The following is a 24,207-nucleotide window of genomic DNA, read 5'->3' on the forward strand; positions in this document are numbered from 1 at the left end:
AAAAAGTTAATTATTTTAACTTTCTTAATTAGTGTCTCAAGTCATGCCTCTAACCATCTTAAGATGCCTAGCGCTATAGAAAATGTCATTCACTCATTTTGAACGTCTCAGAAGAATATGGCAGTTGCGTTCTTCCATGTTTCTATTTAGGTTTCGCTATTGAATTTGGTTGAATTTCATTACTTCGTAATTATTACTAGATGCCACTTTTTCGAAATCTCAAAGTTGTGTTGGGTTTCTGGCATGAAGAACTTCAATTCTCCCATCTGACACAACCACCTAACTCCACTAATTAAAAAGTTAATTAATTTGACTTTTTTTAATTACAGTTTGAAATAATTTCTTTGACCATCCTAAAATCCCTGCCACTACAGAAAAACAAATTCTGAAGGCAGCAATCAAATATCGCATTTTCCTGATTTTTTGAGAAGGTTGGACACATTTCTTGAAACACCCTGTATAAAGCGCTGTCACGTAGCTTTCCTCAGTAAACCTATCAACTGTCCTACATTTCATGGAGAATTGATTAAGAAATGCGGATGAATATTTGAGCACGCAGGGCACAAAGTGCTATTTGAACTCATCGTGCAGGAATACGCGTGCTCGCTTTTTGTTGGGGGTATCCAGATGAACAAGAAGTAAATGCTTAATTCAGTCGCGCTACAGCAGTGCGTAGTAGGTGGAACACAAGCTAAACACGTACAAATAAGGCAACAAGAAAACTTCATCCATTGAGAAAACACCGACTGTTGCCGAAGGCGAGCAACCCGTTCGTTGGCAGAAGGCGCTTCTCTCACAAGTAATAGTGACGTTCGGCGCGCTTCGTGCATTCATTCGGGAATGAAGAGCGCACATATTACCAGGAAGCTGCAGTCAATGCATTTTGTTTGCCGGAAATCGGGTCAAATCGCTCACAACGAAGCGCTGTTGTGTTGTCCACACTAGCGCAGGACGGTGCTGCCACCTGTAGCCCGATCTCGCGGCGAATAGTGCACTAGTTGCAGCGTATCACTGAGTTGCAGCGTTCACTATTGGCCTCGAGGCCCACCACTGGAAACGCCGGCGCCACCGTCGGCGTGACGTTCTTGGCAGGATCACGTGGTCTCCGCGGCCGCGTCGGCTGCTTGTGGCGCACTGCCGCGTGCTTTGAAAACGAGTTTCAAGTCCCGCATGCGCTGCGGTCTGTTCAAATTCGGAAGTTTTCTTTCATTTTCTAATCAATTGAAACCATTTTAGTAGAGTGGCTGCCTCCGAAGGCGACGAACATGGGGCTCTACCGCTCGGTGCCGCAGCGCCGCGCTTACGCAAAGGAGCCCAGTGTCAGCCTGCACTGGTAACCGCGGGACAAGAAACAGCGGGAAACATGGGTTGTAAAGCTAAGAACCGGCAAGTAGCCATCCGCTACGGGTCTTGCACTCAGCGAGTGACTACCTTTCACGTAAGAAGCCGGTTCAGGGGTCTCCAACGCGGTGACAGCGTGAAGCGGGTGCTCGGTTTTCTGCAAAGAGACAGCGACTGTAGACTATCTTGTGCTTTCAGTTCGTCGAAAATGATTATCTTGACAATAAAGAACACAGTTCATTTCGAAAGTACTTACAGAAATGCCCTGGAGGGCTTCCGCGAGGTGTTTTTGTAAGCGCCGACAGCAAAACCTATGGGGAGCGCGCCGGCGGCATCCTGCCTAGCACGCAATCGAGGCGCGTCCGATAGAGGGCGACTCCGTAACTCCTCGAGGCCAATAGTTGCAGCGTATCGCTGAAAGCTCGCGTTTGGCGGAAACAAAAAAACGAAGGATGCAGTTTCAGAGGAGGCCAAGATGGCTGCGCTCCGTGCCACGGTTGCAAATTGGTGGCGGCGCGAAACTGATTGTTTTAGGGTGTTTCCCGCGAGCAAACCTAGAAAGTTCGCGTAGTAAATATGATCTTCTGGGAAAACTATACAATTTACAAGCCTAGAATTTTGCGAGTTTGTGCAGGAAGATGTCCTGAAAGCAATAACAACAAAATTGAAAAATCGTTTTTTTTTTTTCGCTTTCAAGGCCCGTGTCTCCCCTTATGGAGAAAAGGCAGTGCTGAGAAGGAGGGTAACATGTAATGTCCCATAGCTGCTTGATACAAGGTGCATCGCTTAATTTATGGTGCGAATGATTTGATGCTGCTGTGGCATAAACGCTGACAATATGTAAACAAAACTGCGTCACGGTCCCTTTAAAACGTATGTGCAGCCGACTGTGCAATTTCCTTTTACTCGTAAGTACGTTTAAAAAAATGCTGTGTTGAACAGTAATAAATTGGATGAGCATTGGCCTCAATTCAGGGCCTCAACGCTGCTAAGTCAATACTACTAACTTTTTTATAATAAATTCAGTTTCAAGTCAGCGCTCATGTTGCCTGCTCTTTGTCGTCTGTCCTCATTTTTCGGCGCTGTGAACTTATTCTATCATTTCTTACAAACTCGTCCAAGCTTCCGTGCTTCTAAGATGCAAGATATCAGACACTCTTGGCTAAAACTTAACGTGTCATCAGTCACAAACACAATGGGAAATTGCTTTTCCACAAAATGAAGACATGTAAGTTTCTCTTGACCAACGTATAATGCACATGTCAACAGTAATTTCCCACCATGTGCTGGGAAATTCCGCTGGGAAATTACGTTTCCTCAAAATATTGCCTTGTAACTTTGCCTTGGCTGGCATTGGACATGTCAGCATCCACTGAACGTTAGACACATCCTGTTGGACCTTTGGAAAAATCCATGGGATGAACTGCCAGTTATGGTGGTCTCATATCTCACAGGACATCGACCCAGTACTTGTACAGTATATAAAGCTTGCCTCATCCAATACATGGCCAGTTAATGTACAGTCCCAACGGAAAAAGACTGGCACAAGTGACCGGCGGCACAAGTGACACGCGGCGCTGTTGTTCCCAAGCGCGCCGATATCGAGAGTGCTAAGCACATTTCATGTTCCAAAGCAGGAGTGGCCAACGGAAAGCACTCCAACAAACAGCTTTTTCAGGGCAACTACAATAAAGATACGGTTGCTCACAACTCCAGCGAAAAAGAAAAAAAGTAACCTTGTGCATAGCGACACCTGTCGATAAGCAATGATTTTCTTTAAGATAAAGGTTTTAGGATGGGCCAACAGCAAGGTGAGGTGCTTTCCCCTGGTCTGCCGGCCACCCCTGCTTTGGAAAATGGAATGTGCTTGGCAATCTCGCTATCCGCGTGCTCATGAACAACAGCGCCACGTGTCGCAATTTTGCGGCTCCGGCCACCGGTCACTTGTGCTAACCTTTTGCTGTTGCTACTGTACAGCATCTCTGCCACTATTTCAACAGGCAGTAGTATAATTGGTGCCAACACACTGTGATGCTGCACTTAAGCACAGCATACAGAAATGACTGACTGTATTCCATACCCACAGCAGCATAATCATAATGCCGGTACTTGTGTGCCCTATGAAAAAAAAAATAGCACTCAGTACGAGCAACAACACACGAGCACTTTGCTATTTCTGTATGCACTGCTGGTCATACTAAGCATAATATAAAATAACAATACTATTACAAGTTGCCCATCAGTAATGTTGTACCTGGATACATTTGTAGTAGTTCAATACAACTTCTGTTGGGCCTAGTTGGTGCATAGCATTTAAGGTGAAAACTTCAGCGCAAACAAGGACGGACCACAAAGAATAGAAGAGACAAGCACTAGTGGCATTTATATGTGTTGTTTCGAGAAGAATAAAGCAGTTGTTAGTCAGCGCCAGTGCTTGTCTCTTCTATTCTTTGTGGTTCGTCCTGGTTTGCGCTGAAGTTTTCACCTTAAATGTACTATTTCAGCATTCCAGAATAAATCTATGAGACCATGTGTTGGCTGATATGACGTTTCTCATGGCTCTTAGTGCAAACATATGTCATCAGGCAAACTTTTAGTGGCCCGGGGGGGGGGGGGGGGGGGCTGCAAAAAGCTGCTCCCCAGCAGACACTGTAAAATGACAAGGCACTCACATCTCCAGGAAAGTGGACAATTTCGAACTGTTTGGCCACATCAGGCGCCACGCCAGCCACAAGTGCAACAACTGAAACACCCGATATGAGTAGGCTGTACAGCAGCGGCTTGTTTTCACTTAGACTTTCCATGAAAGGGTAGCCCTGCAACAGAAAGCAAATCAAGACTGTGAAGCAAGAAAGGACCTTATAGGTCACTGTTGCATACCTGAAGAATATTTGTTGAACCCTTCCCAATAAAACCAAGGCAACAGGAAATATAACCAAGCTTCTCAGCTGCTAGACAACGAGACTTCTGTAGTAAGTGTGCAGGCACAGTGTGAAAATTCCTGTTCCATAGGGGCCCTCCAACACTACTCAACATCCCATTTTTCATTCACAGGTTGCGTAGACTGAAGTATGGACAGATTAGTGCAGCAAGAACGGCAGCAATAGGGCACGCAGTCTGAAGTTCTTCAGTCTAAAAAATTCAAAATACAAGAAAAAGAAAATGCCTACCCTCAACTCGATTTTCGCAGGGTCACATGACCACATTTCACTCACCAGTGACGGTGCAAGGTGCCGCCAATGGAATGAGCTGAAAGCTCCTACGTAGGGGAAGCTTGCACACCATTTCTGCTTGCTCTGTCTAACGTACTGTTGATGTCGTTCCCATAGTAACAAACAATGTGGTGCCTGACCACGCTGTTTTGTTTACGCAGTAAGGCTGGTAGAAATGAGTTTCTCTGATTTGTCAGACTTTTGGTGGGCGTTACTGCTTCAGAGCAAGGCTTTGTTCGCTGTTTCTTACACTCCCTCCTCCCATTCTGAGAAGGGAATTTGTAGAATGACAAGGGCACGGTGAAGCACGGTTGCCCCTAGCATCCCGAGACTGCACAAAGTGGATTCGTGGGTTGTTCGGCCACCCACAAGGGTGCAGCGACATCAATTCAAAGAGTGTCCCGCACGTGCTGAATGAGACAGCTTGCAAATGTACAGAAGCAAGACGAGAGAAGAGAGAGAAGACTTCATATGGACATCCGACCTGCACAAGCAAAAAAGCCAGAGGCAAAATGGCAGCCAGTGCCTCTGTCGGGCTTTGTGGTTGTAGTGATCTTTTTTTGTTGCGACATCATCTATTTGAGGTTCAATGAAAAAGCACAGAAAAGAAAAGTGCAACCCAGCAGTAATCTCAATTTTGATGTGCCACGCCCCAATCACTTCTAATGTTACATATATCCAATCATAGGCCTGCGCTCTTCTCAGTCATTTCCGCCTGCAATAGTTCTGGTGAGTGCCACTACACTCTGATGCAGTCGGCAGTGATGTAGCGACTTTATTGCACGATTAAAATACTAAATCATTTGATATTGGTGCTTAGACCTATGCTAAAATTATTCCCAGCCATCAATTCATGCAAACCACAAGTGAAAAATAGGTGCTTCAAAAGTGCTGGAGGGCCCCTTTAACTGGGAAGAGGTTGTGCAAGCGAGCCAATATTTTTTTCTGCACATAGGTAAAAAGGCCTGGCAGTGGGTCTTCAATAACATTTGATCCCAGACTAGTTGGTGATGCAGTGTTCAGATGGATTACAGCACATAAGCACAAAGAGAAAAAACAAAACAAGATGCGACAGGACCAAGCGCTGATTTCTTGTAACCTTCCTGTAATCGAGTGGAGTCTCACAGACCACTTCAGTGGCACAGGCGGCAAATGGTTTTCTCCTTAAAGGGTCTGTCTACTAGCTGTGCTTTACTGTTTTTCTGCTTTGAGAAAGCATTCCGTCTGAAGTGTCCAACCCTGAAGGGGTTTCTCTGGAAAGCGAGCACAAACCTTTAGAACGGAATTTTTCGATCTACGTTCTGTTATCTTCAATTGGTGTGTGGATGCCCACAACGCTGGTTACGGCATGCGATGACAAGAGTTGTGCCGGTGAAAGTCGAAAAATAGAACCACATGCAGTTTCCGCAGGCTGAATTAGGTTTTGTTTAATAAAAAACGACTACCGTAATGGTAGTTTAGAGCTCGTAAACTGCCAAATAAAGTCTTATTACCGCATTCTTTCAAGCTTTGTTTAGTTAGCCTGAAAAACCACCGCAACAGAGCGCAAAACTTGGTGTGTTACAGCAACACCGTTACGCCAGCGTTGTGAAACGAACTGTAGTGGTTTCACTCATGCCAAAGGTGCGATTGAAACGAATTCCATGAGATGTGCTTCACAGAAGAGAAGGTCCATGCTGCTTTTCAGTTGTGTTTAGATGTTCTGTGTTGCTTACGCGACATGATAGCCAACACGGACGCCTTGGTGAAGCGGAACCTCAAGGCAAAATCTTCTTCAATGTAGAACGCATTGGGTCGACTGTATCGCGAAGTGACTTTAGCGTCGGTACACACTTTTATGAAAGAGAACTGATGGTCATGATTTGAAAATTCCGTGAAGTCAGTCGTGCTTCTATTCGCCCAAGATGTTTTTTTTTTTCTTCTGAGTGGCGCCGAACGTCGTGCTTGAATGGCTCGTGTTTCCCTGCCGTAGGCAGGCAGGCGAACGCGGCGCGCCGGCAGCGCCACTGGGTACCTCTTTGAACGCTCGAGAAAAAAAATGCTAAAATTACTCTCCGACGCCAAGGAAAGCTACCAAAAGTGCATAAAATGCAATTTTAAGCTATAAATATTTGTTTTCGAGCAAGAAAGCCTACTTGTGGCAGTTTTTTGCTGCTACCAATAGCTTAAACCACATTGCCGTTGGGCGGCGCTAGTGGTCATACTTTCCCGACTTTCAAAGCCAAATTAAAAACATATAATTCCTTTTTTATTGGACAAAAGCATGCTCAGTGCCATCGATCTGATAAACAATCTCCTGATTTCCACCAAAATAAAAAAATTTTTGCCAAGTGGTAGACAAGTGGCCCTTGTTAGCAGCCTTTAAGGCTGCTAACAAGGGCCAAAAAAGGAAAAGCTTTAGGATGGTTGTAAAAATAGGGTCAATACTATGCTGCTGCCCAATCCTAAGGATTGGGCAGCAGCTTTTAAGATTCCATGGAATTGTGTGGAGGTATGGAACCACAACATGCTTGTTTGGCCTCAGCCATGGCAACACATTGAGTGAAGCTGCAAGATTCTTAAGAAGTGTTGATCCCGCAGCAATTAGCAAACTCAAATGGAATCCTGGGGCTCTTAATAGCAGCCATATGTGTGCATTACAGGGCTGCCTTAAGGCATGAGGATGCAATGCCCAATCCACTAGTTTGCTATGAGAGAAGTCAAAGGGTAGAATACCTTTCTTAGAGTACATACTTTCAATAAATGTGGATGGCACACTTAAGATACAGGATTAAATCTAAATACTGGGGGTGTGCGAATATTCGAACTTTCAAATATTTTTCTAATAGTGTTTGCTAGTGGATTCGGTTTGCACCGGAATTTGACTATTCGAAGTATTCGAACTTCCAGAAGAGAAATGTGGTCAACGTTCGATTTTTCGGACTTCCTAGGGACTGCGAAATGGTCCGAATAGTTGGGCAGTCCGAAAAAAAAAAGAAAAAAAAAAACGAATTCATGCTTTTTATTCTGCTCAAGCGATCAAATCGCCACAGCCACGACCGAAATAGCTTTAATGCCTGCCAGTACACTTATCAGGCATTTTGGTGCGCGCCCAGGCTCTCGTGAATGCGTGGTACCTGCCGCAAACCCCACTTAAATACGTGACAACAGCCCATTGCAAATCTGCATCTCGTGATGAGAGCCACTGATACCAGCAAAGCGCGGAATAGATTACGATTCTCTCGCATGAAGCATTTGGAAGCGATGACATGGAACATGAAGGCGGTGCGGAAAAGCGGACGAATCGTCTGGCTTTCCTCAATGCGTGTGCGCATGTAAATGATGCGCACACGCATCGCCGAATCTCGGCCGATACTCCGCGTTTGCTGCCGCGTGAAGCCGATCGTTCCTGGTTGTGTGCAGCAGATCGCCACCTAATACCTCTGTCACACGGGCCCTTTTGAAAGGTCATCCAGTCGATGGCCGTTGAAACACCACAACTCTATCGACTCGATGGAGTTGTCGTGCTGCTACACGGCAGTTTTGAATGGCCGTTGAGTGGTTCAGGTGTTTCTAGCAAAATTGCACGGCGTTGCGGATCTTTATTTTCGTATTCATGTCACCGAAAGTTAAATAATGTAAATCCACTTATTAAAACATGTCTGTTGTTTTTGTTTGAACACTTTAAGAAAGTGTTTATTCGCAGTTATGAATACATATTTAATTTTAAAGTTGTTGAGCAGAGAAACTGTGGCGTGCGATACACGGCAAGACGGCACGATAAAGACAAGCACGTTGCTGTTGTAGAGAGTACATGCAGTTCGCACATTGGCACTGACTACGGTGACAGAGCCCGTCAGCGCAGTACCGTCGCAAAAGCGACGGGGCCCGACACCGTAGTCTAATTTGTAATAGTGACGGGGCCTATCATAATAGCGACGTACCTATAGTGACGGGCCCCGTCATCGTAAAGCAGTGACTACGGTGACGGGGCCCGTCATCGCAGTACCGTCGCAAAAGCGACGGGGCCCGACACCGTAGTCTAATTTATAATAGTGACGGGGCCTGTCATAATAGCGACGTACCTATAGTGACGGGCCCCGTCATCGTAAAGCAGTGACTACGGTGACGGGGCCCGTCAGCGCAGTACGGTCGTGAAAGTGACAGGGCCTGACACCGTAGTCTACATTGTAATAGTGAAGGGGCCTGTCATAATAGCGACGTACCTATAGTGACGGGTCCCGTCACCGTAAAGCAGTGACTACGGTGACGGGGCCCGTCAGCGCAGTACCGTCGTAAAAGTAGTAAAAGTGACGGGGCCCCCTTACCGTAGATTTTTGGTCATTTTAGACGCCCTCGTCGTGTGGCATTTTAGACGCCCTCGACGTATTTATAGTGACGGGCCCCGTCACTATTACAATTTACACTACGGTGACGGGCCCCGTCACTTTTACGACGGTACTGCGCTGACGGGCCCCGCACTGTAGTCAGTGCCTCGCACATTTCAGGTGGCAAATATGCCTTATTAAATAATTTATAGCGCTCACATATACTGCTTTTAAAGAGTACTTAGAACTTGTTTTCTAATCGTGAGTACAGGCGCTCCCAGAATAATTCGGAACGCCGAGCATGCAGCCGCTCGCCGGCGGAGCGCACCGGCGGATAAATGCACGCACAGTGTGCGCATGCGCGGCCTCCCTAACGAGCTAGTTTCGCTCCCTAGTGCATCTAGACTGGCGTTGTCTTGCATCAAAAGGGTAGCGCTAGGTGCTCTTTAGCATCATCACAAGGTGGGCTGGACGGACCAGGCCCTGCATCATACTGCACACCGCAATCTATAAACATAAAGGCTCATGCTGCTGATAACGTGCATTTTTCTGTGCCATTTTGTTGTATAATGTGCATCCGCCAAGCGGCATCAATGGGCGAAATCGAGAGAGCAACAGGAGAGGGCACAGCGAGCACGGCGGCGATGACGCAGCACCACCGTGATTCGAGGCGCTGCGCCGTGCTCCCGACCGGGCTGCAGAAATTAGGCGCCTTTTCTTCTACAAACCACACCTACCTACCACCGTGATTCGGCTACTCGCGGGCGCTCTCCGCCTCAAGCCATTAAGGCTCTGTTATACTCCGACGTCCGACGCGAGCGCCCGCGAGAACGTTGCGTTTCGTCACGCCGAGCCGGCGACGCTACGCCAGGCGCAAATCGGTCTCCGCTACAGTCGAGCCGGCTCCAACGCGCCGGTGCGATCACATCTAGAGGAGCGCATGCGCAGTAAAGCGAAGAACGCCCGCGCCACCTGTCGGGAACCGACGAAACAGCCCGCGAAGCAGGTTCCTGTACATGCGAGTTCGACGCGTCCGGCGCGAAATGCAGCACGATCTATTCGGCGCCGAGCGACGCCCGAACGCGCCAGCAGCCGTCGGCCGCGTCGGTGGTCAGCCGACGCCGGACTGTAGAGGCATGTTTTTTGCTGACGTAACGTAGCCGTGACGCGCGCACGCGCGCGTCGACGTTACGCTGGAGTATATCAGAGCCTTTAGATGGCGCACCGCTCAACGGACCGACGACCGAACATTTTCTGGCCGCCTAGGCGCGCGAAGTGTCAACACCTGAATATTCTTACACCGTGTTCCAAATATATTCGTATCTCCTTATCAATCTGGCCACCGATATATTCACGGTTGCATCAGGTGAAACCACCGTCCTTTGCGAGCGCTAGTCACAGTCGCCTACCAGAAATAATCTGATCAAATAATAAATATGAAGCAAAGTAGCAAAAGAAAAGTGTCATCCAAGCACACGAACACGCACGATGGCTCTGCTCCAACGCGCGTGCATGCGCACACGCGGCTTCTCACAGACACCACCCACCCAGCGCCCTTTATCAAAACGCTAAGGGACACACAGGGCACCATTTTGTAGCAACACAACGCGAATCTAGGTGCAATACGAAGCAACGTTTGCTTGCTAGGGAGACCGCGCACGCGCAGGCCATAGTACTACTTTTCTGTGCGCATACTCCGCCGGCGCGCTGCTGCGTGTCCGGCGTTCCGAATTATTCTGAGAGCGCCTGTACAAACGCACCGTGAACAAGAGGGCATGTTGCTGCTTCCGGTGCTCAATGGCCATCGAAGAAAGTGTTCGTGATGCCCACTCTGTTCCTGACTGCAGCGATGACGAGCTGCTTTCGTTCGTGAAGGCAACGCGTCTGTGCAGTGCACTTAGCGGTCTCCCACAAACAGGCAGCATGAACGGCGGCGCAGCGTGTTCGGCTTATACGCCTCACGTCGTGATACGCATACCACTGTGCTAGGCCACATACACTACTGAGCAGTTAGCTGAAGATGCTTGTAAGAAGTGTTGTCAGTGATTAAGCCGTACTGGCGCGTTTGCTGCCTGCCACCACCACGCTTCTGTGCATTTCTGGTGCTTATCCGTAAGACATCGCCGCACCAGCCGTTAGCGCCGTGGCAGTGGCCCCTTCAATTTTTCTATATGCTTAACCCCACCACAATTTGGCATTGCGGCAAAGCTGCCTTTCGGACTCTGCAACGGCCGGAAATGGATCGACTCACGAAAGCACTGGTTCGAACCTACAGATGAGAGATGCGGCAGAGGTGGGGGCTTTTAACAAGACTGTTTGTTGGCCTAGTTGGTACTTTCTTTGTGACATATTTTAGCCGCTTGACCCGTCCTGTCGTAGTGTGTTTCTTTGCTTTGTGTATGTGCTCTTTCGCGGCTAAAATATGTCACTAAGTGGGGGCTTTAATTAATGCCGTTTCGGACCTGAAATTTGGGCAGAAAGTCCGACAAGTCGGACTAAGCGTCCGAAATGTCAGATATTCTACAATGATGTCTATGGGGCAGATTAAGAACTCTGGACTCGAAGGGAGCACGCCCTTGTCCGCTACATCAGTGGGGCCCCCACAGAAGTTGGAGGAGGAGGAGGAGAGGTTGAGGAAATAGCGTCTTTTTCTTTCACCTGTAAAGTGTTGTCGACACGACATTGGTTGCACCAAATCATATAAATGAATATAATTTGGCCTCTGGATTGCCTGACAACTACGGAACACCACCTCTCCAGCACATCACCACCCTAGCCAAAAAAAACGCTTTCATGTTGTTATCTCATAAGAATATGCTTAGAGATCCTCTACAACTTTTTGTCTGTAATTTCGCTTCGTAGTATTAAAAGAGTATTCGACAAATATTCAACAACTACTCGAAAAATATTCATTTAGATCTGCACTCACATTTTAATATTCAAATTTGCTTCGCACTCAAAATTTTGCTATTCGCATAGCTCTAGATAAAAGAGTCCTTCAATGCTTTTCTGGTCACGAAACTCCTCCGTAACGCTATGGGAGAGCTTGCTATGTCGCCGCAGCTGCCGCGCGGCGGCGCTAGAAGCGCGCGGGAGGCATCGAGGAGAGCTTCGCTGCGTAGGAAGAGCTGGGGGCCCGAGGAATCTGGCGGCATCGGCGTTCAGTTTTCCTCGTTCTTTCTTAATTTGTGTGACTGAATGGTGTGAGAAATGTGTGCGAGGACACGGATGGTGTACGTGAGTGTGACGATGCCGAAGACTTGCTGTGCACCGGGTTGTCACTCCGGCTACAGAGGTACGGGCGGAAAGGTGTCGTTTAGTTTGCCGAGGGACGGCGCTCAGAGGGATGAATAGAAACATGCAATATCGCAACAGGAAGCTGGCGGATTTACCTTCGATTGTGGACACGTTAGAGTGTGCGAGAAACATTTTGACGCCACCGACGTTATTCGAACGGACGACTTCATAGTGAATGGAAAAAATGTGTCTTTGCAACGCGAGAAGGTATAGTTGCTGGCTGGCGCTGTTTCTTTCGCAATTTGCTAGTTTTTTAAAATAACAGAGCTGAGCTAGTTGGTAAGTATTCGTTCTAAAAAGACACGGCGTGCGAACACGGACGCAAGAAATGAGTCACAACACCACAAACGCTGTTTGTGGTGTCGTGACTTCTTTCTTGAGTCCCTGTTTGCACGCCCTTTATTTTTAGAATTGTTTTTTAGGTTATTTCCAGCTCATTAAATGCTTTGCATTGTTTCCGTGTTTGCATTTCTTTAAAAAAAGCTTTTTTTCTATTTTTATTGACTGAATGTCAACTAAGCTAATTTTTTTTTAATTTTTACATTGTACTTCAGAGTTTTCCTTGTTTTTTGCATTAGCTTGCTCCCTCCATGTACTGGTCGTGCAGAGAGCTTTCCTACACTAGGAAACTGTCGCTCGTAGCTTTCTGTTTCCCAAATTATTTTTCCAATAAAAGTTTTTCTATATTTCTCTTTCAATCGTAGCATTCTTGCTTTGTTTACTGCAAATTCGTGGCTCGACAGTGGGATGTTCTGAAACATGTGCATTGAAATAAGCAATTATAGTGAAGTATGGACGCAAGGGGAGTTAGTGTTTCCTCAGCTTGAAACATTTTGGTTATTTTGCCCCGTGTTACGTTTTCCGCGTTCTGAATAATTCGAAAGCGCAACAGAGCTCTGCTTGTGAACACATGTGTTCTCTAGATTAGCGAAACGCGGTTTCGTTTCAGTTAATCAAGTCACCCCTGTGCAGTCTTCATTAAGAAAATCGTCGCATCACGCGGTGCAGACGTAGTCCATCTAAGCAGTCACTGCACGTTGTGATTTCTGAAGGTGCCACGAGCGTGCAGATTGTAGATACCCGAGTGCCTTTGCGACGCTACAATGTAAAGTGCGGCGTAGACGGCCTGATTGTAAATAGCGCGATCGGCACTGGCTCAACTCCCGCTACGAGACTTCAGTTTGCGAGTTGGTGAGTTTGTAAGGCTTGTTTGGGTCTAGGTCTGGGTAAATATCCCGTGCCTGAATAAATACTCTCGTGCTCCACTGCCTTAGGTAAGGAACCTCACTGAAACGACATATACAGCTATTATAGCTGCGTCGGCACGACTAGTATCCATCGCAGCCTTGATATATATAAAAAAAAAAAGATGCGAAAGTAAGTTTTTTACACGCGTATGCGACTAACACATCGTATGCCAGGCGAAGTATGAGTGGTAGTTGAAATATTGTGGTTTGGTGCCGGTTAAACGATTGCCTCGAACCGGCACAGCATTCAGCCGAACGCAGCGCGCGCGCACGAATGCCCCCGCGTTGACCGCGGCGACCCTAGCGGCCGTCTCTGTCCCTGTATGAAACTGCGGGCGGAGTTTCGTGACCAGAAAAGCATTGAAGGACTCTGATAAAGGCCATGATGGAGTAAAAGTGAGCAAATATACAAATTTAAAGCGTTTCATTATTTAAAAAAGATAGATGACATATGTTGAGCAGTTTTACTGCATACAAGAGCGCTAACTATTCAGGTTATTGCTTTTTGCTGAAAATAGTTCTGATTGAGACTTTGTCCCGCTTGGCATGCTCCAGGGAGCGCTTGTCATTCGGTGTAGATGACTCTTTGAGGTTTTCAGGTTGACTTCCATCACCCTGTCAGAGGCGCTGGAAGATCGAGAGTTCGATGCTGAGACACGGATCTCGGGCCTTGGCATTCAAATGATTTCAGGGCTCAGGGAGACCGGAGTCTGTGGGCCCTTTGAGGTGGATGGAGGAGCAGACGCTGCTTTCACCAAGGGGGTGGTTGGAGTCACCACAGCAGGCTCCTGGGGCCTCTGTAGCACTGCCCCCGCCTGCACCACATCGGCATAACTCCTGTGGAAAACGTACAACTGCTGTTTGTGTGCTTCGTGGAATGATATTTTTTCTTCGACGGTCACAGCGATGACTTCTTTTTCTTTTTTCCAAGATGGGCACGATCGGGAGTACGCTGGGTCATCCCCCTTGCAGTTGACACAAAGTGGCGACGAAGTGCAGTTTTTGGCTGTGTGGTCATTTTCGCTGCATTTTGTGCATGTCTCTTTGCCTCTGCATGCGTGGGATGCCTAACTGAATCTTTGACATTTGAAACATCATCCAGAGTTGGGAACGTAGGGTTTCACATTGATTTTCATGTAGCCTGCCTCAAGAGAGGTGGGCATTTCGCCAGTTCCAAAGGTTAGGATGACATGTTTCGTTGAGATTTCCTGGTCGTTGCGGCGGATAACTATTCTCTGTACCTTTATGACATTCTGGTCCTGAACGTTTTCAAAGAGTTCTTCGTCACTCAGACCCAAGAAATCTTCCTCAGATGTTACTCCCCTGCTGGTGTTTAGGGATCTGTGGGCAGAAATCGTTAGGGCTATGTCACCAATACGGTTGAGTTCGTAGAGCTTCAGCACTTGGTCTTTGTCGGCTAGTTCTAGGAGTAGGTCACCCCTTGACATTTTGAAAGCTTTGTACGTGGGCCCAATCTTTTTCTCAAGGCACTTGGCCACCAAAAACGGGGATAGCTTTCTGAATGGTGTGCCTTCACTGTGAATTACGTAGGTCGATTCCACGAAAGATAAAAAAACGGTGTATATTTGATGTTTCCGATTTTCCTGATAATTTTGTATGTTGTGCACATATGACTGCCCAGCACGAAATCGCAGTTCGTTTTCAAATGAAAAATTTTTTCAACACAGGAAAATTCGACGAGTGTCGCCGGTTGATGACGACCCTTTTACGAAGAGTGCGTTTTCGTAAATTCTGAAGCATGCTGACAGCTACTGAAGCTATATATTACAAATGTCTTTCTTTTTAGAGGAAGTAGAAGTAAAGAGGAAATAGCTCTTATCATTTGATGGAATTCTGAGCAAATTATGTATTTTTAAAAATTCACGAAAAACGCTGCGTTTTTGAAAATCAGTCAAATTTGGGACGCTATGGCTACCTCTGTGAACATCCTAGCTCGTTGATATTTGCAATATGAATAGGCCTTTATGTGAATAATGAACCTCTGCATTTGTATTTCTCTAATAATTTTTGAAGTAATAAATTTTCATGCTCGAAACACCAAAAAGACAAAAGTGCTCCTCGATTAAAAAATCTATAATAAAAAAAACCCAATCTCAATTTTGTTCAAAGTCGCCCAAAATGTTCTCAAAGGACTGCAGAATAATATTATGAAAAAACATGTTGCATCATTTTTATTAGAACAAAAGCAGAAAATGTCAAACATTGTGTTTCCAAAGCATGGTGGCTACTGCGTAAAGGGCATCTCTAGTAACAAGAAAATACAGTAACACGTCTTTTTTCTTTTCTGAGCTTCGCTAAACAACAGCAATGATCTGTTGTCGGAAAGTAGGAACAGTTTTGTAAAGAAAAAGATCGTTCCAATTAAATGCATTTGCGACACCACTTATATTCCTCGTCGACGGGCAGCACGGACATTTTCCTTCCTCTGGATAGTTTTTTTTTTTAGTAAATGTGCTTATATAAAAGCAACGAAATATGTGTAGCTGAGTCGATCATGCATTGTAAGAATGTGAGAAATCGCAAATGGCGACAGTGGTGAACGGCGAGTACCGCAGTGCAACCTAAGCACAGTAGTCACACATGGTTTTCCAGGCTTTGTCGCTCTGCACTTGAAAATGCTGGGGTGTCGATTGCGTTCGTTACACGATACATTTTTCACCGCTCGTCGCTCTGCCGCCCTGTCTCTGGATTCGCAGCGTGCGGATCATGTGGCGGATCGAGTGGCCCGCGCTACACGCCTTCGTGTAAACGGAGTAGCATGCGTTACGCGGACAGGTGCAAAGGTCGGCGTGATAGACGCCCGCCTGAGCAGACGACAGCAACGAGCACGGCTGTGCCAGTCAGCCAAACACCACCTGAGATAGAAGTTATGCATCCAAACTGTGCTTCACTTTGGTGCAATCACTGTCCTACGCTCTGAAGGTTGCTATGGGTAGGCGTTATAGCCATGACCAAGTTTTTTGCACGGACTACCTCAAAGTGCACAAAAAGAAAATTCCGCTGCAGCGGAATTTTCGTTGTGTAGAAGATAACGGATCGAGTCTCCTTTGCGGAGGGCCATGAAGTAGGATGCGCGCTCAATTCAATAGGGAGACCATATCTGCCAGCACTGCTTCAAGAGATACAAGGACATGCAAAGCAAAGCAGATGCAATGCAAACAAAACATGTTTTGTCCGTGGTCAGAACTGCTGCCACCAATCTTCACGTAATCGATTCTTTTTAAACTCTGCATTGCTCACATAAGGTTTGACAACGTACACATTTGGGCCAACAAAAACCAAGCCTCTTGGCGACCGCTCTCCAGAAATTCGTTTCCATTCATGAAGAGACCTTGGCTTTTATACTAATCTCTCAATTCTGGCACAGCACAACGTCATTAGAGACGCATGGAGGGAATGCGTTCTTTAGCATGCAAGATATGAATTATATTCAACTGAAATAGATGAAAGAAAAGGAGGCTACAACTGAAAGTGCCTATACTGTGGACTGAAGGATGTCTAACACTGGCGTGAAGTCGCAAACCACGCAAATGCATTTAATTGGAACTATCTTTTTCTTTACAAAACAGTTCCCACTTTCCGACAATAGATCGTTACTGTTGTTCAGCGAAGCTCAGAGAAGAAAAAAGACGTGTTACTGTATTTTCTTGTTACTAGAGATGTCCTTTACGCAGTAGCCACCACGCTCTGGAAACACAATGTTTGACATTTTCTGCTTTTGTTCTAATAAAAATGATGCAACATGTTTTTTCATAATATCATTCTGCAGTCTTTTGAGAACATTTTGGGCGACTTTGAACAAAATTGAGATTGGGTTTTTTTTATTATAGATTTTTGAATCGAGGAGCACTTTTGCCTTTTTAGTGTTTCGAGCATGAAAATTTATTACTTCAAAAATTCTTAGAGAAATACAAATGCAGAGGTTCATTATTCACATAAAGGCCTATTCATACTGCAAATATGAACGAGCTAAGATGTTCACAGAAGTAGCCATAGCGTCCCAAATTTGACTGATTTTCAAAAACGCAGCGTTTTTCGTGAATTTTTAAAAATACATAATTTGCTCAGAATTCGATCAAATGATAAGAGCTATTTCCTCTTTACTTCTACTTCCTCTAAAAAGAAAGATATTTGTAATATATAGCTTCAGTAACTGCCAGCATGCTTCCGAATTTACGAAAACGCACTCTTCGTAAAATGGTCGTCGTCAACCGGCGACACTTGTAGAATTTTCCTGTGCTGAAAAAATTTTTTATTTGAAAACGAACTGCGATTTCGTGCTGTGCAGTCATATGTGCACAACATACAAAATTATCAGGAAAATCGGAAACATCAAATATACACCGTTTTTTGATCTTTCGTGGAATCGACCCGTAGTATTTGGGATATGATACTTTGGACTGTGTAGAAGAGTGAAAAGTTGCCTCGGTGCGGCCTCTTTTGCGAGACCAATCAAAACTAATGGATGCTTGAGAAGCCATAAAAAGATTAATGTGTTCGGCAACAGCGCCGACCACCCACCACGGAGCCCCACAAGGGGACGGGGCTGGATGTTTCAACAAGCCTGCACTCACTATAACCTCATCTAATTACCCAAGGTTGGATACATACACCAGGTTAACCCAGACAGGAAAAATGAAATAAATAGAAGAGAGTAGTAGAAAGGAAAGATTTAAAGTGAGAGACGAAGATGTGGGGGGAGAGAGACAGGAAAAAGCGACTGCATATTTCCCCTGGGTGGGTCAGCCCAGGGGTGCCATTTACGTGAAGACGGGGCTAAAGGGATGTGTTGCCTCTGCCGGGGGTCTTAACGGTCCAAGCACCCAATGTCGACTCAAGCCCCAGGATAGCCTTTTCTACAGACATAGCAATGCCACGCATGGCTATGCGTCGGAGGGGGTCAAAACACCGCCGTTGGCTCGGGTCCGTGGTGACTGCAATCACCAAATGCCCGCTTGCACAGACGCCCCTGCGGGGCATGGAAGGAAAAAAAATAGGAGGCAGCGCACCTCGCGTCCACAAGCCAACCTCTTCTGAAACCACTACCTCCTCGGGCTTATGTCACAATTCCCATCATGCTCCTGTTTCGTATTGTCACGGGGTTGTCACGTAGACGAAGGCAGCAGTCGGCGTGTAGAAAATGAAACTCTTTATTTGGCCGAACCTGTGGCCGGGAAACGGAAAGTCAAACTACCGCAATACACACTGTACACTGGTAGCGGTGAACAGAGCGTCGGCCGTCGATAAAATTGATCTGCAGTAAGGCGCGTCGGCCTATATACATGCGGCATCGAACATTCGAGCCTTATCGATGGTGGCCGCGTTAGTTCCAGTATAATCTCAACTATTCCCGTTTGCGTGCTCAAGCCTCTAAGAAGATTCTAACACAATCTGGAAGGTTCCCAGACATAAGGGTGTGGCTTGCGCAATGCAGCGGCTACACATGCAATGGACTTGTTAGATAAAAATAACAAAAAAAAGCACGCGTGGCATTGCCCCCCTCTGAAAAAACATCCTCCTGATGCTTGTAACAGAACATGGAAGGGGAAAAAACTGCATACACATATAAACTACAATGATAACGGAAACAAAAAAGCAGGGTCCTAAGGTTCGCTAACGCGTATAAAACATCTAAAGGCCAACTCCGGCGATTTTTTGGCCATGTCAAAGTAATGGTGCTTTTATGTTCCTGAGACGCTCCTGTTATGGGCCCGACAGCAGAAATACTCGGCAAATTGGAGAATACTTTTAAATAAGCAAAAAAGCGCAACACCGAAACCGAAACCAAACCGAGTGTACTGTCTACGAATGACGTAGACGTTGTTACGAACGAACCGGAAGTCATGCAAGGCATGCCGGTCACGCCGGCGCGGAGTATGAAAACTGTGACAGCCGGGACGAGCAGGCGCACAGTGGAGAGGTGAGCACGCCGCGCATCAGCTGTAATGTCTGCGACTGACAGTGTCTCGGCCAGAGCAGACGCTCGCTGTAGCGGCCAAAGTTAGCGGTGCCCTCGGCTGCGCCATTTCCGCCGCCTTCCCAACACTAACGTCACAGACGCAATGTTGCCAATAATTGTGGGAAGCCAGGAGGGCATTTGCAGACAATCTTTAAAATTCATTTGCAAACAATCTGCGCATGTCTCAAGCCTGTAATTTGGCATAAATGACGGAAACGTGCAAAGGAACGTACCCAGCGAATTTCATTGAGATCCATCGACCTCGAAAAATCGCCGGAGTTGGCCTTTAAGACGCACGACATGGATGACTTCAGGTCGTGCGCAGCGCCGCTGAGAGTTTGTGATGCCGTCCGGGATGACCTCGTAGTCACAAGCGCGTAGTCATCAAAGCACCTTGTATGGCCCGAAGTATCACCGAAGAATTTTTTCACTAAGCCCACGTCGACGTATCGGCGTCCAGACCCCAACACGGTCACCGGGCTGGTATTCTACGAAGCGCTGTCAAAGATTGTAACGGCGGCTGTCCGTCATCAGCCGATCCTTGATGCGTACATGGGCGAGTTGTTGGGCTTCTTCGGCGTGCTGAAAGTAGACGGTCACGTCAAGGTTTTCTTCGTCAGTGACGTTAGGTAGCATGGCGTCGAGCCGTCGTTAACTGGTTCCTTCCGTATACCAACTTGTATGGCATCATCTGTGTCATTTCTTGCACGACCGTGTTGTATGCGAAGGTCAAGTATGGAAGGATGGCATCCCACGTCTTGTGTTCGACATCGGCGTACATGGCCAGCATGTCCGCGATGGTCTTATTTAGGCGCTCGGTGAGGCCATTGGTCTGTGGGTGGTAGGCGGTGGCTTGTCTGGCTGTACCCCAAGATCGCCTGAGTTAGGTCCGCAGTAAAGGCAGTCTCTATCAGTAATGAGGGCCTCTGGGACGCCATGACGCAGGACTATGTTATTAACGAAGAACTTGGCTACCTCGGCGGCACTGCCTTTGGGCAGGGCCCTTGTCTCTTGGTGTAGCGGGTCGTAGTCGGTAGCTATGACGATCCATTTCTTTCCGGAATTCGACGTCGGGAGTAAGTCCATCCCGATTTGTTGGAACGACCGGTGAGGTGGCTCGATCGGCTGAAGAAGTCCGGCTGGCCTAGTCGGCGGTATCTTCTGTCACTGACAGCCTCGGCAAGTCTTTACGCAGTGGGTAACGTCGCCAGTGAGGCGAGGCCAGCAGTACTTTTCGTGTATTCCCGCAAGTGTGCAGGAAACATCGAGGTGTCCAGCCGTCGGGTCGTCGTTTAAAGCTTCCAGATCCTCTGGATATAATGCTGAAGGAACTACAAGGAGGTAGTTGGGCCGGAGTGCCGAGAAGTTTTTCTTTAGGAGAACGCCATTCCGCAAGAAAAACGACGCCAGGCCTCACTTGAATACCCTTAGAACAACGGTTGCAGACTTCCACCATGTAAGGCGACCAAGGGTCGTTCAAGTTAGCTAGCCAACACAAGGCATAGTGGTCACTCACAACCTTCAAAGGCCTGCCGTAAAGATAGGGGCGAAACTTTGATGTAGCCCAGATGATGGCAAGGTACTCCTTTTCTGTTGAGGAATAGTTGGCTTCCACCTTAGATAGCGACCGGCTAGAATAAGTGACCACCCTTTCTAGTCCGTCAGTCCTCTGCATTAGGACGGCTCCGAGCCCTACGCTGCTTGCATCGGTGTGGATTTTCGTGTCGGCGTATTCGTCGAAGCGTGCAAGGTATCAGCGGCGTCTGCAGGCGTCGTTTCAGTTCTTGAAACGGTTTGACTTGCGCCGTTCCCCACTTGAATTCCACGTCGGTTTTCGTGAGGCGTGTTAGTGGCTCGGCGATCTGTGAAAATCCCTTGACGAAACGTCTGTAATAGGCGCACAAGCCGAGAAATCGGTGTACGGCCTTCTTGTCGGTCAGCGGCGGGAAGGCAGCTGTTTTCCGTGGGTCGGGGTGAACTCCAGACTTGCTAATCACGTGGCCCAAGAACAAGAGCTCCTCATGAACAAAAGCAAAGCGGCACTTTTCTGGCTTCAGGGTGAGTCCAGAGGTTCTGATTGCTTGAAGTACAGCTTCAAGGCACCGGAGCTGCTCGTCGAAGGTTGAGGCAAACACGACGACGACGTCCAAGTACACGAGGCAAGTTTGCCACTTCAAGCGTGCCAGTACTGTATCCATAATGCGTTGGAAAGTCGCAGGCGCCGAGCAAAAACCGAAGGGCATGACCTTGAAATCGAAGTGGCCATCTGGTGTTATAAAGGCAGTCTTCTCTCGGTCTCTCTAGTCGACTTCGATTTGCCAGTAGCCGGAGTTGCGGTCCATCGATGAAGAGTACTGCGCGCTATGGAGTCGATCCAGGGCGTCGTCTACACGTGGGAGAGGATACAAGTCCTTCTTTGTGATTTTTTTCAGGCGACTTCTAGTCACGCAGGAACGTACGGTTCCATCCTTCTTGTTCACTAACATCATGGGTGACGCCCACGAACTCTTGGACGACTGGATGATGTCATCGCGTAGCATTTCGTTGACTTGTGTCTTTACGGCCTCGCGTTCTCGCGTCAAAACTCTGTACGGGCTCTGACAGAGTGGTCTGGCACTTACCTCCGTAATGATGCGACGTTTTGCGAGTGGGTCTGTCGAATTCTCGACGACAAAAAGCAGTCCTTGTATTGCAAGAGCAGGGTTTTGAGCTCTTCTTGCTTATGCTTCGGAAGGCTAGGATTGACATCGAAAGCTGGTTGAGAAGCTTGGTTCGTCGGAGTATGCTCAGAAGCACCAGCGATGGTGAAAGCACTGGTGGCTTCCACAATTTCTTCGATGTAGGTGACCATCGTGCCTTTGTTCACTCGCTCATACTCGTTGCTGAAATTTATGAGCATCACTGTTGCTTTCTCTCCGCGCAGCTATCCCCCTTGCGACACAAATCTCGCGGTTGATCAACATCTGCTGGTCGCCTTCGACAACGCATTCCAAGTGTGCTGATTTCTGAGTGCCGATGGAAATGATGACGCTGGAGTGAGGGGGAATGGTCACTTGCTCCTTCAGCACACTGAAGGCCTGCTTTCCTGGCGGGTGTGCGGCGGTAGTGCTATTCCTGTCGATAGTGTTATGGACTTGGATCTCAGGTCCATTAGTGCACCATGACGGCCTAAGTCCGTATCAAGGATGACATCTTTCGAACAACACTGTAGGACTACAAAGCTTGCAGGATAAATCTGGTCGTTAATGGAGACTCTCGCTGTGCAGATTCCTGCCGGCGTTACTAGGTGACCTCCAGCTGTCCGGATTTTGGGGCCTTCCCAGGCGGTCTTGACTTTCTTCAACTTCGTGGCAAATGGTTTACTGATGACAGAATAGTCCGCTCCGGTGTCGACGAGAGCTGTGACGCTGTGGCCGTCGGTAAGAACATCGAGGTCACTAGTTTGTCGTCTTGCGTTGCGGTTAGGCCGTGGCATCGGATCATGGCTACGTCAGATCATGGCTATGTCGGCATTACGTCATCAGATCTTCGTGCCGCAATGTTTCGACGTCAGGGCCGCGTTTGGCTTGCGCGTGCTCTTTAGATTTCGCCGCGGTGTGGTCGCGGTGGCGGAGGATCTTCGGCACTTCGTCATACAGCAACCGCATCTCCCTCGGTTGCTGCCATTAGTTTTCCAGATAGGGGCGAGGTGACTAGCCCCGGGTTGGGCCAGCGTATGGTCGGTGCTGGGGAGAGACGTAGCGGCCTGGCGACGGCCATCGGGAAGGTCCTTGGGGGGGCCTATTGCGCTCCTGCGAGATAGTCGCCGATGTCATGTGGCCGTTCACCTCGTTCTGGATGTGGCGCATTGATGGTAAATCTACGCAGGCCCATCTCACGGTAGCGGCAGCGGCGGTAGGTGTGACCAGCCCCTCCGCAATGGTAGCAGATTGGGTGGTGGTCGGGAGTGCGCCAAACGTTGGTCTTCCTTGGGGCGTAGCGCTGGCCGCCAGGTGGGCTGTATGGCGTCGGTGGCGGTGTCTGACGGCGGAACTGCGGCGGTGCGGTGTCTTCACGTGGGCGCGGAGGGGGAGCGTTACGATGCGCTGCAGCAGCATAGCTTATAGCTTCCGGATGAGGCTGCGGTGGTTCGGGGATTCCCAGCGATTGCCGAACTTCCTCGCGGACCATGTCGGCGATTGAATCCACTTTAAACTGCGCCGAAGGTAAGAGCTTGTGCAGCTCCTCCCGCATGATCACTCTGATCGTTTCCCGTAGGTCGTTGCTGCCTAGCGAGTGCACTTTGGTGAGGCCTATAGACAAGGTTGAGCGGTTGTATTGCTTCGTCCGCATCTCGAGTGATTTTTCAATTGTTGCAGCCTCCGTGAGGAATTCGGTGACTGTCTTCGGTGGATTCCGCACCAATCCAGCAAAAAGGTCTTGTTTCACTCCCCGCATAAGGGCACTATTTCTCCTCAGGCATGGCAGCAACAGGCAGGTGGAAAAGTCACGTCATCTCTTCCGTGTAGATGGTAACGGTCTCATTTGGTAGCTGCGCTGCTGTCTGCAGCAAAGCAGCAGCCTTTTCCTTGCGATGATGCTCATGAAGGTATTAAGGAATGTCGTCCGAAAGAGGTCCTAGGTTTAAAGTGCCGATTCTCAAACTACGTCTTCGCAGCGTCTTCTAAGTAGAAGTAGACGTGGCATAGCTTCTCTTCAGATCCATCTTCGTAGGAAGCGCAAAACTACACACAGGGACAGCAAGAAAGCAAGACTCTACACAAGCGCTTAGCTGCAACTAAGCATTTATTTGGAAAAACGAATATAAAGGAAAAAGAATGAAG

At 47.8% G+C, this 24,207-nt stretch overlaps 1 protein-coding gene across 1 annotated transcript in view; it reads right to left on the reverse strand.

Annotated features, from left to right (window-relative positions):
- Positions 1-24,207, reverse strand: part of LOC119389803 (endoplasmic reticulum transmembrane helix translocase) — a 554,079-nt gene that overhangs the window by 14,240 nt on the left and 515,632 nt on the right. Inside the window, exon 24 of the mRNA XM_037657194.1 lies at positions 4,014-4,157. Coding sequence (XP_037513122.1) covers positions 4,014-4,157 — 144 coding nt within the window. The remainder of the gene's footprint in view (positions 1-4,013; positions 4,158-24,207) is intronic.

Source organism: Rhipicephalus sanguineus, chromosome 1 (assembly GCF_013339695.2).
Source record: "Rhipicephalus sanguineus isolate Rsan-2018 chromosome 1, BIME_Rsan_1.4, whole genome shotgun sequence".
NCBI classification, from domain to species: Eukaryota; Metazoa; Arthropoda; class Arachnida; order Ixodida; family Ixodidae; genus Rhipicephalus; species Rhipicephalus sanguineus.